We start from the raw sequence: 18,929 nt of genomic DNA, 5'->3' as shown, positions 1-18,929 counted from the left end.
GAAAAATGGCTAATTATGTATTTAATGATTAAAAGAGTGGCTATGCATATATTTGCCTTCGTTAAATATTGATTTAAGGATTCCTAATGTGTTTTTACAACATGTAATTTTGTGAGCAAATTGTGTACAGCTAAAAACATTTGGTATCATAATAACCTGATTTCCTTACAAACACAGAGCACAAGTCCACTGGTAAACATTTAAACAACTTAGAGTAAACACATTCTAGACATATCATTTATTATTAAAGGCTCCAGAGTCATAACTGCTTAATTACAATAAATCTGGACTATTCTTGCATTACCTAACTACACTAAGGTATTGACAGTAGTATAACAACTTTACACTTATTTCAACATCAAAAGGCACCAAAAAGAACATATATAGAGAGTTTTAAAAATATTAATTGAACTACCAAAAGCAGTAAAACTCAAAGGAGAAACAAGTCTCCATTCATTTACTCAACATGTATCTAATGAGGATCTAATAGATAGGTATTAAGTGCAGTACTCCCTTTCTATACACCTAAGTTAATATTAATTCCAGATTAAATTCCTGCACTGCCACTTATTGAGGCCTTGTGCAGTTAGTACACTAAGTTTCTCTGTTCTCCAAGAGCCTTCTTTTATCTAAAAAATGAGGATAACACTTCCTTTATCCAGCATCTAGCCAGCTAGCACTATATCACTTATTGGTCTCTATAATATATATGACAATCCTATATTGACTTACTTCGTTTACTAAAGCCTTAAACTATTTAAATATTTTACTTAACTTTTTATGAATTCCCATTTAGGTAAGTTTCTTCAAAGCAAAAATTGTGATATATTTTGCAGAATCCTCTATTACCAGCTAGTATATTATATGTTAAGTACTTGGGAAGGGGGACAGGAAAAACTAAGCTTTATCATAATATACATTTTGTACTTTTATATGACAAGCCACAAAAAATGGGAAAAAGTGATGCAATTACAATGTTTTAAGTTAAACTAACAAAAACCCAACACTTTCGCTTAGCTTGAGCTGGCAATTAAAAGTGAAAGTATCAAATCAAGTTTATTCCAATTCCTCTTATGTACTGAATACCTACTGTATGACAAAGGCTATGTAAGCACTTTGCACACATGATTAACAATCCTTAAAATCATCCTGGAATACAGTAGAATAAGATTTTACTTTCAGAGAAAGCATTATGTATAAATAAAGAATTCTTTTGCAGAGGGAGCTGTTGTCATTTATAAGTTTTTTTTTTAAGATATCTATTTATTTCTTTGACACAGAGAGAGAGCAGAGTGAGCAAGCAAGAAAATGGGCAAAGACGCAGAGGGGGAGCAGGGAGCCAGATGCAGGGCCTGATCCCAGGACCTGAGATTACGACCTGACCGGAAGGCAGGCACTTAACCAACTGAGCCACCCAGATGCCCCTAAGATCTTTTTTTAAAAGATAAATTTGAACAATGGGGCACCTGGGTAGCTCAGCTGGTTAAGCATTCCACTCTTGATTTCGGCTCAGGTCAGGATCTCAGGGTCCTGGGTTAAGTCCCGCCTCGGGCTCTGCACTCAGCAGGGTGTCTGCTTGAGAATTCTCTCCACCCCTCTCCTTCTGTCCATCCCCCCATTACAAACACACACTCTCTTTCTAAAAAAAATAAATCTTTAAAAAAAGATACATTTGAATAAGCTTGTTTATAACCAATTGTTTCTTCCAATAACTAGAAAGCCAGCTTGGAAAAAAAACACACACGCACACACACAAGAAATCAAAACTAGAAAGAAATCAGGAAAAATGGGTGATGTTACAAAAGAAGAAAAACATTATTAAAAATATATATATATATATATATATATGTGTGTGTGTGTATATATAAAGTCCAAAGGGACTTAGACCAATTATTCAAAATAATGAGAATTTAAATGTAATCAGCCATAGATCTATATATGAAAATTGTATTTCTACATACACCATCAAGTTAGAAAGCATAATTTAAAAGAAAGACATTTAACACCTCCCCCAAACACAGACACTCTGTAAAACTGTAAAGTACTTACACCAGATAAATGAAATAGATGCATAAAATAACTGTATTGCCTGTATTGCAGTCATTTGTTGCTGCATAACAAATTCCTCCACAACTTAAGGGCCTAAAACCACCATTTGATTTTGCTAGTGATTTTGTAGTCCATAAAGTTAGGACATCTTCAGTTGGGCAGTTCTCATTTGGGGTCTTCCATGTGGCTAAGTCAGGCACCCATTGAGGCTACAGTCATCTGAAAGCTCAACTGCACTAGATGTCTGCGATAACTCACTCACGTGGCTGGCACCTAAGGCTCTAAGTTCCAGAGCGCTCAGCTGTTGCTGTAGCTATCTCCTACAAAGGGGTCTCAGGATAGTTGGACATTTCACATGATGGCAAAGTCCCCCCAGAGCAGGCACCCTCAGAGAACCAGTGGAACCTATCTGACCTTTCTGACTTGGCCTCAGAAATCAGACACCATTACTTTTGCCTCAGCCCAGATTCAACAGGAAGGGAATCATACTCTATGGTCATAATGTAGAATACCAACTAGGATGGAAATATTTGCAGGTATCTTTAAAAATCTACCATAATCAGTATGCAGAATATTTAAAAAGACATTAAAAAGTGCAAGAATACCCCATATTCATAGGTAGGGAAACCAGAGATTATAAACATGTCAGTTTTCTCTAAATACATGGATAAATCCAATGCAATTCCCAAATTCCCAACAAGATTGTGTATGGACTTTGACAAGCAGGTCCAAATTTCATATGGAAGACTAAAGGGCCAAGTATAAACAAAATACTCCTGAAAAGCAAAAGTAAGATGGAAGCACTGTCCTACCAGATATCAAGCCTTATACAAGGCTACCTTAATTAAGAGAGTATAAACTTGATGGAGAAACAGACAAACTGACCAGTGGAATAGAAAGACCAGAGACAGACACATACATATATGAACTTGTAATATGTAAATAGCACTGCAGAAATCAGTTAACAGTGAGAGACAACTGGTTTTCCAAATGGAATAAAGGAAATTTTATTTGTATCTACTTCATATCACCAATTTCAGATGGATTAAAGACTTAAATTTTAAAAGCAAAACATTTAAAGCATTCATTAGAAAATATAGGAAAATATCTTCTTGAACATAGGAGAGGATTCCTTGAATAAGACACCCAAAGTATGACCATAAAACAAAAGACTGACAAATTAGACTATGTTTAAATTAAGAACTCTTTTTCAATAAAGATGCTATAATGAAAGTGAAAAGACAGTTCTCATTATATATATCTAATAATGAGAAATCTAGAAAATCTATTATAACTGTTCATGAAACTGTACAAAAATAAGTTTTACACAAATTAGCAAAGAACTAGCCTATACACAAAATTCAGAGCATATATGAATAAAACTAAGCAAATACCTACATCTAAAAACAGTTTCAATCTCACTTTTTTAATGGCACACATAAATCTTTTCTGCCAGATGGAGATCAATAATGTAAATATATATATATTCTTTTATCAGTAAACAAACACTTTGACTATAACCATTGTCTCAAGAAAATAAGTGATTTTTACTGACCTATTGAACAGTGAAGATGGTAAGAAATCCTAGTCATAATAATCTCATTGACATTTACATGCTTAATACCATTCAATAAACACTGAACCTAGCTGAACACCAGATACTGTGGGATACACAAATAGCAGAGGCACAATCGCTGATCTCTTCATCTATAATCTAGTTAGCAAGCAGTAAAATACATATATAAAGAGGTAAGTCAAATTTCCACTAGACTTCAAGTCCATCTGTTTTTTTCCTTCTCCACTATCTCTGTAATCTCTCCTAAAGGATCTCTTGCATTCATTTCACTCTATCCCATTACAATCACTCACTGCAGCTATAGAAACCTTTTTGAAATGCAAGAAGACCAGAGATGCACTCTTTGTAGAAACAAACCACCACAGAGATTCAGACACACCGGGCACAGGGCTAAAAGAGATTTATGTGAAAGCCTGTACTGATCAATGAAAGCCTAGCAGCCTCCACTTAGTCTGCTTCTGTACTGAAAAGTAAGTGTCCACTTGGCTTAGGAGAATGAGGATTCTTCTTTAGAAAACTAAACTAGAACAAACCTCCAGCTACTGATATTTGGAGGTTCCTCCAAGGAAAATGCCATCATTTGCTGACTCTTGCAATTAAAGATATATATATATATATAAATAAATAAAAACAAAGAGCAGAGGAATAAATTATCAAATAATTTAAATTTCCCACCGGGTGGCTCAGTTGGTTAAACATCTGACCCTTGGTTTACTCTCAGGTCATGATCTCAACGTCCTGGGATCAATGTGGGCTCCATACTCAGTGGGGGTCTGCATTCTCTCTTCCTCCCTCTGCCCCTCACCCCGCTAGTGCATGCTCTCTCTCTAAAATAAATAAGTCTTTAAAAAATAAATAAATTTCCCAGAACTAATAAAGAACATAAGTTTTCAGATTGAAAGAGTCTAACACAAAGCATATCATGATCAAATTTGAGAATTCCAGGGATTAAACAGATTACAAAAGCTCCCAAAGAGGGAGGGGGGAACAAAAGGATCTCATACAAAAATTGGGAAATCAGATATCAGCTTTATTAAGAGCAACACTAAACTAGAGAACCTTCAAATTTGAAAGAATTCCAACTAGAATGCTATACCTACTGAAATTAGCAATCACATGTGAGGGGAGAAAAAAGGTATTTTTCAGACTCATGATAACATAAAAATTTACCTCCAAGGTACCCTTATTTAGAGAGCTACTAAAAGATGTACTCCAACAAAACAATGGAGTAAACCAAAAATGAGTTAAGACAGGATATCTAGGAAAACAGGGACCCAACACAGAAGAGCAGCTGAAGGAAGTCCCAGAACAGCAGCTGTGCAACAAACCTAGACAGTAAGTCCAGACTGGGACTGGGAACAGGGCTACAGGAAGGAGTCTTCAGGATAAAGAATGGAATGCAGTATATTTGAGCATATGAAAATTAGTATTGACAGCTGGTAGCAGAGATGTGGAGCATTTAGAAAAAAATTAACTACAAATACACAGAAAGCCAGGAAATAAAAAAAAGAGAGAGAGAGAGACAACTATTAACTTCATAAAAAGCAAAGACTATACTATTTCACTATTTGGTTTAAAAGGAAACAATATCTTTATAATCAAAATAACAAAATACTGATTTATAATTTAACCAAAAATTATAATATATGTAATCGTAAAAGGGGAAGGGAAGTACAAAAGCAGAGTAAAAAGCTAGATTTCTACCTATCATGGCAAAAAGAGATAATGTCTGAACCTGATTAATTGAGAAATACCAGTCTACACATGATATTAAGGAATAAAGAGCTAAATACCAGGGAAAATGGCCAAAATGATTAAAAGGGGTTTCTTCCAAGTAGGACTTGGAGATGGAGAAGGGTAAGATAAAGTCTTTTAATTTTATCTGGCTTTTAACAATATAAATACATTTTTTAAAAAACTAATTTAAAATAATTAACATTTGTTTATTAAAAAGCCAATAACTGCAAAAAATATTTGCAACACTATGCTGCTATAACAGTATTATACACAGAAGAACAGTATCGTAAAATTATTAAAAACTCTTGCAAAAGACAAAAACATAATATATGCAGGGGACATGAACAGGAAATTTACAAAAGAAATATTATTATCCAAGGCACATATGAAAAAAACTTTCACCATTCAAAGCAATAAAAGGAAAAACCCCAGATTAAAACAACAAAGCAACATTATTTTAACCTATTAATCAGCAAAATTTTAAGAAATGGGTAATACTAATGGTGGTAAGGTTTTTGGAAAATGCGTTGATTTTGAATGTAAGTTGATAACATTGGAAGGAAATTTTGGTAATATGAATCAAAATCTTAAAAATATGTATAACATTTGATTCAGTAAATCCTGCTAAAAATGCATCGTTTAAAGAAATAGCTACAAATACGCATAAAAGGATCCAACCACAGGGTATTTATTTTAGCAAAATTTTCTTAAGACAGTCTTTTCCATATTGATTTATTAGAAGCAATGTAATAATAGCCTTACCTGAACTGTACGTCCTGCATTGATATGCTCTTCATGCAACTTATCCCAGATTCTGCACCTCTGATACTATACAAAAGAGAGAAAAGGTACAGTTTTTTTTTTTACTTCCTAAACTTATTACTTCCAGTTATCACAAAAATCTCCACTCACCTGACCAAACTTAAACATACCAGCTAAAAGTTACTGACTTAATAGTGGCAGTTAACTGTCCAATGACAATACAAGTAGGAAATTTTCAAAAACATTACATACAAAATTCTGGCAAATGGTAAAGCAAATAAAAATCACTAGATACAAATTATTTTACTGAAAAAAGATGGTGTACTTTGTCTTGCAAATTCTTTGGAGATGAAAAAATGAGAATGTAAAAGAACGAAAAAATAAAAAGATTAAGAGCGTTCATGAGATATTCTTACAATGTATGAAGAATTTTAAAAGTTTGTTAATGATAGTGTCAAGTATTAAAAACTAAAATCTGACTTTGAGAAAAAGTAACACTGATACTGCAGACTTTAGAAAATACACAAAAATGAGAATGAACATTTAATATACGTGCTTCAGTTTTTACCAAGGCAATGTGTAGCTTTCAGAGTTTCAACCAAGAAACTTTATGAGCATGATAATGGAAAATTCTTCATTTGACAGGAACCATAGCAAAATGTAGTAACATTATGGCACAATACTTTCATAGAATATAAACATCAACACCAAACATCACATACTACTTTTGGATGAAATAAAAAATCCAAATAATTAATATGTTAGCAGGTGTTAAGCGTATTACTGGTATACTACACACCAAAAGAAAAAAATCAATAAACCTAGAAATACTGTGAAAGGGCAGAATCATGAAAATGTCCCATATAGGGGCGCCTGGGTGGCTTAGTCAGTTAAGCATCCAACCCTTGATTTCAGCTCAGGTCATCATCTCAGGTCATGGGCTCCATGTGGAGTGTGCTTGAGATTTTCTCTCTCTCTCCCTCACTCTCTCTAATAAATCTTAAAAAAAAAAAAAAAAAAAAAAAAAAAAAGGAAGTCCTTCAGGCTGATGGAAAAATGATACAAGAGAAACCTGGCTCTACACAAAGGAATGAAGAGCACTGAAAATAGTAAATATAAAATGTTTTTTGGGGGGCGCCTGGGTGGCTAGGCATGGGGACTCTTGATTTCGGCTCAGGCCATGATCTCAGTGTCGTGGGATCAAGCCCCACATCAAGCTCCACGCTGAGTGCAGAGTCCGCTTAAGACTCTCTCCCTCTGCCCCTTACCCCTCTCTCTCTCTCAAATAAATAAAATCCTAAAAAAAAATTTTTTTTTCTTATTTTTTTTTTAAAGATTTTATTTATTTATTTGACAGAGAGAGACAGCCAGCGAGAGGAGGGAACACAAGCAGGGGGAGTGGGAGAGGAAGAAGCAGTCTCCCAGCAGAAGAGCCTGATGTGGGGCTCGATCCCAGAACGCCGGGATCACGCCCTGAGCCGAAGGCAGATGCTTAATGACCGTGCCACCCAGGTGCCCCTTTTTTCTTATTTTTAAAATCTCTCTGAAAGAAAACTCTGTTTAAAGACAAATATAACAACAATGTATTGTTGGGTAATAACATACACAGAAGCAAATTATATGACATTAATACTATAAAGACCTTGAGAGAGGAATTGGAAGTATATTATTATTATAAGGTTCTTATACATGAAGTGATTTATACACACACACACAGATATAAAACAAATCAATTAGACTGATATATATATATATATATATATACACATATAAACAAATCAATGAGACTGATTAGGTTTGATTTTGTACCATATAGTTTGTGCTTCATACCTAACCTCTGAAGAGTCCATGCCACTCACTTTCGCACTTAATTATATGTCACTATTATTTTCTGACTATTTCCTTAACTGGACTGTATACTTCTTGAGGTTAGAAACCTAATTAAAAAAAAAAAAAAAGAAAGAAACCTAATCTTTTATGAACTTTTCAGTGCTAACAATAAAAGAAACAGCAAACACCAACACTTAGGAAACGCTAACAGACATTTATTTCTTATAATTAATGACTCCCCTTCTCATTAAGCCTGGAAGATTGAACACAAGCATTTACCTCTGCTCTTTTCTAAAACCCAACTGAAATAGCAATAAAGAACTTTAAAAGGTATACATTCACGAGAGTCATGAAAATACAACAGAAGATAACAGTTGACAAGAAATTTTAATAAAATTTTAGAAGCTGGAAAGATTACAGACATGCTGCAACTGACTTAGAAGATCTGAGAAAGCTGCACCATGAGGCTGCAGAAGGAGTGAGTGGTGTGGGAGAGGCAGTGAGTGACAAGCCAACAGACACACCACCACCCCTGAAAGACTAGGTAACCAGGGCTACCAAGTAGTCAGGAGGATGTGTATGGTAGGGCAAAAGGATAGTTTGGAAGTTTATGTAAGGAAGAGGTAGTTTACCAAATTTTGCTCTCTCTGCAGGCCCAAGCAACTACACTGCCCCTATCACCACAGAAGACCACATTCCAGAAGAGTATCTGGTGGTTCCCCATTAAAATAGATCCTTCACCTGCTCACCCCTCCAGGTAGCAAGACCCCACCTACTTCCTGCTACCAACAAATACCTTCCAATTAGCACTCTTAAATAGCAACAGCTAGCCAAGGAATGCCCATAATACTGCAGGCTGACACAAAGAAGAAAGGAGGAAGGGAGGTGGGGGGAGAGAGAACAAAAAATAAATTTAAAGGGGAAGAAAGAATAAAGAAACTCAGGGAAAACAGACAAAGAAGCAGGTAAAAACTTAAAAAAAATAATAATAAAACCACCAGAGAGATGCTATGATACTGCATCCATGAAACAAGAACAGGAAGATTCTCTTTAAAAGAAAAAAAGAGAAGTGACAGGAAAAGGAACACAGCAAAAACATGATTCTCGTTATTTCATCTTAGCTGGAATGTGAATGTAATAGCTAGCTGAGGTTGGAGCTGCTATTTTACATGCAAGATAGAAACAAGTTAAGGATCAGAGAGCAAGATAAAAAGAGCCTGGGTCTTTAATGACTGCTGAGCTGCCACTGCAGCCCCGTAGTGCCTCTGTAACTATGAGCGGTTAAAAATAAAAGCAAAAACAAAAAAAGGTCTGATTTAAGACACTATTTTGGGGTTTTCTGCCCCTTGCACTTTAACCATATACTAACACGGTACATGCTACACAGTAAGCTTTCTCCTAACCCTACAATATGAAACAAAGAAAATTACGTTCCAAGCATATTATCTTGTTTCTATTAACTATGCTTAAGCCTATCGTATGTTAGCCAAGAAAGCTGAATGCTAACACTTCAAATTTCAGCACTGCATTCTAACCAAGTCTATCATGTGTAATAAAATGTAATGCTGAAGGACCTATGGAATACAGTCCCAGGTGTCCACAGCACACTACTCTCATTGTTTTCAGATGTTGCAGAATCCCTCCACCAAGGCTTACCTTCAATTTCCCTTCAGTGTGACTTTCTTCTTTTAAATTCATAGTGGATGACTGATGGCTAACATAATAAATATTTTATCTTTCTACACCCTTCCCCCAGGAAGAATATGCCTTTTTTAAAGTGAGGCACTGTCAAACACCTGGAGTCCAAACCTAGTTCTTAACTCTCTTGTCCACAGTGAACACGGCAGCTTTTAAATCTTTTTACATTGCCATAAACTATTAAAATATGATATTCAATCTTATATACATAAAAAAATCACTTTCATAATAAAACTAGAAATCCTACAGTATAATGATCAAGAATACGGAATAAAATACAGATCAGCATGAGTTTGCTTAGCTTCAGACATCACCTATATTGTAAATTAAAATTATTCTGACATTGTCTAAAAATTTCACATTAAGTAAAACTTTCACAAAATGCTAAAGGAAAAATATTATGGCACAGAAAGATCAATATAACTCTGGAATAATTTTCTTATGAAGTTTGGCACAACTAATCAAAACAATAATAAATTCTTTCCTATCCCTACCTTCCTTGTTCCCAGGGTTCTGGCTTTTCCATTGATGACTGAATGGGTGGTACATGTGGCTAGGATCTGAGGGTATAAGATCCTTTATACAGAATAAGTATAAGAAAAGGGAAATCTAAGACATGCCAAACCTCAAAGGTAATATAGGGCAATAAAGGAAAGAGATGATCTTAATAGACCATAGTCCACCTATGTCTCGCTTTCAGAATAATTCATCTGCCAAACTCTAGTCATTTTTGTAACTGAGCACTTTGATATGAGCTCAGGACTTTAAAACACACCTTATCAACCTGCCACCCAGATATGATCAACCAAAGTAAACAACTCGACTTCTATATTGTTATAGTGCTAAAAGAACGAGCCCTCCTCATTAGTCAAAGCATGGAGCTCTGTAATTTGTTTCTGTTCATGACAAGAATAACCAGTTTACTAGAAAACTCCTCCATCCTAAAAAGTCACAGTACTTATTATTTATGAATAAAGAAAAACTTAAGAGATGACAAAATAGCAATTTTGAATTCTAGATAGCTTCATATTTGCATTGAAATTTTCATCTTAATATTCCTGGTGCTTATTTTCTATACTTTTTGAAAAGACTTAAATACTAGGAAGACAGATGGTATTTACGGGGGCAAGAAAAGCTGACACTCTTTTTAGTTGCATAAGGTACTCAGGTGAGGGTGATAAATATTGTTTATACTGAATAAACATATACTAGCTTAATGACCACTTCCACCCCACCCCCCACCACAAAAAATTAATGGAGGACCACACAGCTTAAAATTTATCCCGGGGAGGTCTTTTTGAAGGAGTAAATCCCATTGACCTGTCCTACATAAATAAAACAACATAATCTGCCAAGTCAATGCTCAGTGCTCAGTAAACCTGATGTTCCCATGAATGCCACAACTATTCCACCAGACGCGGGCCAGTCCAGGTTCTATGCAACCTTCACCACGATCCACGGAGACTAGTTCTTCCCTCTACTTATTTCCTAAACTCACCTCTGGGTGGTATTTCTCAATTTGGGACTTTCCTCAAAGGGAAGAAGTCAATTTGGGAAATTCCGTCATATCACACAATGATGTACCTCTTTACTCTATGTGCACCTGAAGAAGATAGGAGTTACTGACAGACACCAAAGTTCAAAAAACTTGCCATGGGGTGAATGAAATTAAGGCAGGCCCATCAGCCAAAGTTCACTGCCTTCACATTATGCTGCACTATCAAACAATTTGTATTTTAATTATTACCTGCCTTATATGTCAGTATTGTACAACTTAAAAGGTATAGTTTCTATTCTTATATCCCTCCCTAAAAAAGGAATATGAGGTGTACTTGTAAACCAAAAACCCAGATGAAAAAAATGAATGTTACTAAATCAATAGGAGATGGACGGTTTACCAAAGCCTCTTATCTGATATTCTAAATTTGGCTGAAATGCACAAGTATAAATCAGAATTTGCAACTGTTTCTTGTGGTAGAAAATGAAAAAACCCACCTTCTCAATATTTATCTGGTGCTTTCTTAGCCTTTCCAGATCTGTTGGGATTACTATCTTAATGAATTTCTGGATAGCTGGCTCAAGACGGCGTAATTTCACTTTTTCTTCATCTTCAGACATCCTAAAAAAATGCTGTGTCACTTCTACGTGCAGCAACTGTCTTCTCCACTAACACAGAAAAACCTAAAAGGGAAATATTTAAGAATGCTTTTAATCAGTTTCTATTATTTATAAAAGCCAACAATTAATTTTATAATTTATTCTAAATACATATTCAACTTAATTCTGAACTTGTATGACTTTTTTTAAGAAACCTTTTATTTTGAAACTTTTTTCTTTCTACAGATATATATGCACTTTAAAATATTTAGAAAACACAAAAAAGAGGATAAAATAAAATCAATCATCTCCTCACCCATAGTTAACTACTCTTTCCATTTTGACGTATGTCTTTCCAAGTTCTTTTCCAAATAAGAATGTATTCACTTGAATACCTTTGTTATTTTTAAACTATGAGTTTACTGTCCAATTTTTCATTTCCCGATGTATCTTGGACAATGACTAATCTTTTTTTAAAAAGATGTCAAATGGCAAAATAAGAAAAAATTTCATAACATTTCTGCTTGTATCAAACTCCATTTCTAACCTCATAATGTAACTATGTAATTATATACTTCAAATATATTATAACATCATATGCAACTCTTCTCATTGATGTCCTTTAACTGCCTCTTCCCTTTCTTACAAAGTGATTAGTGTTGTCTAAAACCAATACAAATAACCAGTGACAGAGCTGGAATAAGAACCCAGGATTCCTGAGAGTACAATCAACTGCTCTAATTCACCAATAGTTTCCTACCAGTGTTCCAGAATGTCCAAGAGTATGCCTTTGAGGCCAGGGTAGGTGAGGGTAGAGGGTAGTAAGTGAACAGGCTCCAGGACCCCATGCCTGCTTCAACTGGAGAACATTTATATCTATTTCATAAATTTGGGCATATTAGACTTTTACATGAGTAAAAGGCTCCACTACTTAACTAAGCTTGAAAACCACTGTTGTGCAACCTTGCTTTCATGCCATCTCATTAGCCCACAACCTCTCCCATATTAAAAAAAAAAAAAAATGGCTATGCTAATCGCAATGGATTATGGGGTCTTAAACCAGGGTCCATACAGACAGAGGTTCACAAATACACTTTATGGAGTCCCTGAATCTTTATGAATAATTGTGAATGTATTTTTGAGTTATTTCAGAGGACAGAGTCCATTACTTTTATGATATTGAAAAAAGAGACTATCACTGCAGAGGCATTAAGAACTATAAATCTAAATAATTTTGTTTCTCTTTCTTTCACAGCTGAAAATCTTGAAGTGTTGGTTGTACAGACAATTTAGTAACTTGGTTTTTATGTTTAAGCTCGAAAGCAAAAAAGGGAAATCTTCACATACCAAAAATAAAGAGAGTTCAACAGCTACAGTAGTGAGTGGGAATTGGAGATACATACAGAAGTTCATTGCCGACAGTCCACAGACCCAACGAAACAGAAAAATTCATAACTAAGGGACTAGAGATAATAGTCTAAAAAGAAAATTAAAATAGGTAGAGTTAAAAATACTCAAAGATATAAATGAAGGAACAGAATCCTTTTAAAAATTAGATAATACTATGGAATAGTATTGAGAAATAAAAATCTCAAAAATGGGTTAAACAATAAACTATGTAGCTGAAGGGAGAATTATTGATTGGAAGATATCAGTCAGAACACAGAGGAATAAAGAGATGAAAAACAAAACATAAAATGAGAAGCTCAATAACAAATAGGAGTCCCATAAGGGAAGAATAAAGAAAGTGGTGAAAAGGCATTATTCAAAGAGAACATGCTAAGAATTAAGATGCAAGACCTCAAACTGAAAATGCACATAAGCCCCAAGCGGCATAAATTTAAAAAAAATTTACCAATACATGGAAGGGAAATTGCAGAATGTGAAGGGCAAACAAAAAAATCTTTTAAAAAAGCAAACCAGAGATAAAGATAAACTAAAGCAACAAAAGCAGCAAACTTTTTATCAAAGCAAGATACCCAAAGACAGGAATATCCTCAAAGTGCTGAGAGAGTTGGTATATACCCAGGTAAATTATTATTCAGAAGCGAAGGCAAAATAATCATTTTCAGACATAACAGAGTTTATAATTTACAAGCAAGCCCCCTCATTAAAAGAAGTACTAAAAAGCACACTTTAACGATAAAATAAACCCAAACGAGATGAATGCCAACGACCTATAAATATAATAAAGTATACTATTACTGGGTGCATAAACGAGTGAATGAAAGAGGAAAGGATTTCTTTTGAATAACCTGATTAAATATAATACAAATCTTTCCATGTAAATTACTATTTTTCTATAATACATCTTTTATAGCAGTATAGCGTTACATTACATAGATGCTCCATAATTTAATCTATTGTTGGTTATTTAGGTTGTTCCCCATTTTCCAATATTATATACTGCACTCTGTTAATTACCCTTCTTACACATAAATCCATACTACCATCTATGATGTTTCTTCAAAATAAGTAATTAGAAATCAAATGGGTACACACATTTTTTAAAGGCTTTTGATGCCAAATGTCCCAAAAGGTTGTGCAGGTTTACATGCCCACTAGCAACATATCAAAATATCCACTTACCCATATTCCCACCAATACATGGTACTACCATACTCCTTAGACATTCAGAAACGGTGTCTCATTATTGTTCTATTTTGCATTCCTTAAATTACTGGTGGCATTAGCCATTTACATTTCTTCTTATGAATTGCTGGCTAGTGCTATGTATCTACAGGGGATATCTTTTTCTTACTATATTTAACAGGTAATAGACTCATAAATTATCAATTATTTGTCTGACAATGTTCCCAGTTTATCACATTGCTTGCATTTTTTCCTACCATGCAGGTTATATCCTATAGGAAGATTTCTTTTTATCTACCACCCTTTTTTCTTTTCTTTTTTTTTTTTTTTTTTTTTTTTTTTACCATACCTCGTTCTCAAAAGATGCTGACGGAACTAAAATATTTCTTCACACATCCCTTCTTCAGCATTTCTAATCCCATCACTCAAAACACTGCAATATGCACAGCAGCTTACAAGTGTCTTAATTAGCCTGCCTTTAGACTCTTTCTCCTCTCCAATTTTTCCTCAGATTACCACCAATTAATATACTGAAAACACCATTTGCAACATGCTACTCCTCTGAACAAAAACTTCCTAGAGTTCCCTATTTTTTGAACAAGAAAATACAATGTTCATAAATAGATCCACACAATCTAAGCATTATCACCCAATCTCTGCTTCTGGCTTTGCAGTGATGCTCCCTCTGTCTAGATGCCCTTTTATATCCCATCTACCTCTAAAATTTATGTATCGTTTGACATACAACTCTAATGATTCTGTCTTCTCCTCCACTAATCATTTTATAGTGTACGTAACAAACCCCAATTATTAGATATTTGACTTGTTTGCACTGTTCCCTCTGCTACCATGATAGATTTTTTTCAGTTCCAAAAGTGATTATTTCCAGGTCAGAGTTACGCATGATTCTGCCCCTCAGCTTTCCATCTCCAAGGAAAACCTACTGCCTCATAAGGACCATCTATCAGGGAAGACATTCTGCTCCAAGAACCTCGCAAGAGACTTTTACAACTCTTGGTCTCCTTCTGGCCGGTATTTTTTTCTTCTCTCCACCATTTCCATTTTTATAAAATTATAATAAAATGCATATATACACTAAAATGAGAACATAACAAATAATTGCATAAATCATGATGTTACCGAAACAGAAAGTTGTCCAGCCGTAGCTCCAATAACAAAAAGGCTCAAATAAGGTTTCTAAGTTGTTAAAGGAAGGTATGTAATCCAACACACAAAATGTGGTGTTAAAATATAATTGAAAAACAAGTAAATGTATTTCAGCATTTGATTTTTCAGTCAAAAAATTGGAACATATTTCTGATATAAATGACAAAAATAAAATTTACGTTAACATCACAACTGTGTAAAATATGCCTATGAAAAAGACAACACACAAAAATGCCTAATTTCCCAAATTTCTGTAAAGCTGATTTCCTTGCAACATTTTTTTTTAAGTGTAATGGAATATTTGGGGTGATAGAATTGTTCTGTGTCGTGACAGTGGTGATAGATACACAATTATATGCACTTGTCAAAACTCACAGAACTTTACATTACAAAGAATGAATTTCTGAAAACTAAAAAAATCAAAATGTGGAAGAACACAAAATGGAACACAAACTAATAAAAACAAAACTGTATTACCAGTGAATAGCATAACCACACTGAAAAATAGGGGAAGAAAATAATCCAGGTAACTCTGGAAAACACTATTTTAACTGCATACTACAAGGATAAAGACAAAAAGAACTATACACAACTATACTGTATTCTAATTAGCTAATTTGTTTTTTATAGGAGTATGGGTTAGAAATCCTGAAAATCCTTTATGTGTATGTGAGGATTGAGCAAATAAGAGAATATTTTGTAGAACACAGAAGCCAGATTTCTATCAACGGAACAAGTAACAAATAAGGGGCATGTCTAGAATGAACCCTGTGGTGTTGGTTTACAAATGGAACTCTAAGAATGAATTTTTGTTTTTTAAAAATATATATATACAGATATATGAGTACATATACACGGATAAATACAAAAACAAATCTTTGTGTATGCATGGATGTGTGTGTGTATATCCATGGTATGTGGATATATGTATATAGCTAGGAAATATATATATATTCACAAATAAACATAATGAATATAAATAATATAAATAAAATAAATATAAGTAAAATATTTAATATTTTATAATTACATAAATAATATATAATATGTTTTATTTATTTATAAAAATAAAAAATACATATATTTATATATATTCCTGTCTTCTTCCAGGAACCACAAACAGTAATATTCCAATAACAATGAGCACACCTAGTGCCCTGATCTTGGTGTTTAAATACCACTCTCCAAAAAGGAAACTATGGGCCCTTGGAGAAGTGGTTGATTCCAGGGCTAAGGCAGGGAAAACACAAGAAGCCTGGAACATCTTATGGTGCTGAGTGTAAGGAAGTTCTCAAAAAGTGATGGAGGCCTGTCAAAAGGAAACAACCTGAAAAAACTCTCAGGGACCAAAGCTGGAACAATTTGAGACATAAAATAAATAACAACAACAAAAAAAAACGAACAGTAAAATAAATGAGTCCATAGTGATACAAAAAAATTACTTAATAAATAAATGGGAAGGGGCAGCTCTTCCTTACAGAACTCCAATTAATAAAAGAAGAAGGAATGAGGGAAACAGAAAATCACCATTAGAACATCACAGTAATAATCACTTAAGGCAAGATCCACCAATGGATGGTAAAATCAGCAAGTAAAAGTTTGAGGAGAAACAAGATATCGCATGGTTTAAAAACTCTCCCAAGATATCGATTCATTTCAAGGGAAAAGTAGTAAATTTACATGAGAGAATCCTGGCAGACACCACCTTAACCAAGTGATCAGTAGTAATATCAAAAGCAATGTGTCATGAACCCCTCATATGATGAACTGAGAAGGGTACATCCACTTCTGTGGTATCAACAAAAAAAGGATAACCTTAATCTAATCACAAGAAAACATCAGAAAAAACCTAACTGAGGGACACACTACAAAATAATTGACCAGGATTCTTCTAAAGTGTCAAGGTGAGGAAAGAGAAGAAAAAACTAAGGAGCCATGCCAAATTAAATGCAAGGTGGGATCCTACATTGGATCCTGGAACAGAAAGAAAAGGACATTAGTATAAAAAATTAAGAAATCTGAAAAAAGGTGGTAGTTCACTTAATAGAATTGTAACACTGATACTTTAACTTTTGATAATTGTACTACAGTTATATAAGGTGTTAACATTAAAGGAAGCTGTAGAGAACTCTATTACCTTTGCAACTTCTCTGTAATTGTAAAATTATTTCAAAATAAAAAGGCTTTCTAAAAATGTCTGAACTGATGTTTCCCAGAAGACAGCTGAAACATTTTGAAGAACTGCACTAACACTTGCGCGGGCCGGGGTGCCAGGTGCTCTACAAACTACCTACCCTTCAGTGCTTACAACTACTATCAGCTGAGTACCATTAATACTCCCGTTTCCCCTGAGGAAAAGTACTGGGAGGTTCACTACATTACTTAGGTTACTTATAAATAAAAAGCCCCACTTCTCAGAAAAAGTCCAAAACAGCCAGCAACCTTCCACTCCCCCAAAAGCGATGAACAACACCATCCATTAGCCTAGAGACCCCGCAAGTCCTCCCAGTGGTGGCCCCGAATGTCCTCAGGCACGTCTCCCTGTGCTTCTCACTGGGGGACGGGGCACGGATTTTGGAAAGAAAAGTCATGGCCCCCGGTCCTCCCATATGGTCTCCTCTCTAAACCCTCCGATTCCTAATTTATCTAGGAGGGAGTCCAGATGCGGGACCTTCCAGACCCACCTCCCGGTCGGCCTGACTGGAGGCTCCGACCTCTGGCTCCCGGTCCTGCCCTCACTGCCCCCGAACTTCGCGTCACCCCTCGCAGTGTCGCCCACGGCGCCCCTGGGCCACAAGCACCAGACGCCCCCACCAGAGAACGGATGCACGGGCGGTCTCGGGACCAAGCGGCCGGGCGACCCTGACGCCCTAGGGCACACACAGCGTCACGGGCAGGGCAGGTGCAGGAAACTTTCCCACCTCGCGACCCTGGGAGGCCGCCGCGCTCGCCCTGTCGGCGGCCTCCCAGCACCCGCTTCGAAAAGGGCTTCCAAAAACGAAACCGTCACTTCTTGGAGCCGGGAGGAGCCCTCAAAGCGCTCGCACTCCGGACCTGATGCCGGGCTTCCCACCGGGCGCTTGTCCCGCGCGCGGGCTCAGCGCCCAGCCCACGAAGCCGGTCAGGGCCTGACGCCCCCGAAGCAACCTCCCGCAAACCCCTTACCTCCCGCCGGGGCGCTCGAGGCCGCTTGGTGTGCACGGCGCAGGCGCGGGCGCGACGGGGCGGGGCGTCATGAGGGGGCTGGCCGGACTGGACCACGCCCCCTCCCGGCCCTTTTGGGCCCTACGGGGTGTGGTACCGACGCAGTGACGGCTCCCCGCCGCGGGAATGATTTAAGAAAGTGGTCTTGGTTTGTGTTGTGGGGTTGCAACACTGGAGCTAGGAGGAGAGAGACCCACAAATACCTTTTAGGTCTCTG

The 18,929-nt window shown here is 36.0% G+C and overlaps 1 protein-coding gene across 13 annotated transcripts in view; it reads right to left on the bottom strand.

Moving 5' to 3' along the window:
- STX17 (syntaxin 17) overlaps positions 1–18,726 on the bottom strand; it is a 67,629-nt gene extending 48,903 nt beyond the window's left edge. For 3 of the 13 annotated variants that reach the window (XR_007190974.2, XR_007190971.2, XM_044386786.3), the window contains exons 1-3: positions 18,674–18,720; positions 11,648–11,833; positions 6,125–6,190 (exon numbers count right to left, since the gene is read on the bottom strand). Coding sequence is in view for 6 of the 13 variants with exons in the window: in XM_044386786.3 (XP_044242721.2) it covers positions 6,125–6,190; positions 11,648–11,770 (189 nt within the window). In the remaining 7 variants the exon portion in view is untranslated. Of the gene's footprint in view, positions 1–6,124; positions 6,191–11,647; positions 11,834–13,096; positions 13,235–18,429 lie in introns of those variants that run through there. The other 10 variants (XR_008959940.1, XR_007190972.2, XR_007190973.2 and 7 more) reach the window with 6 other exon arrangements.
- Positions 18,727–18,929: the final 203 nt, after the last annotated feature.

This window comes from Ursus arctos, unplaced genomic scaffold (genome assembly GCF_023065955.2).
Source record: "Ursus arctos isolate Adak ecotype North America unplaced genomic scaffold, UrsArc2.0 scaffold_18, whole genome shotgun sequence".
Classification (NCBI taxonomy): Eukaryota; Metazoa; Chordata; class Mammalia; order Carnivora; family Ursidae; genus Ursus; species Ursus arctos.
Note: the sequence above shows the minus strand (reverse complement) of the source record. Positions and strands in the feature narration are given on the sequence as shown.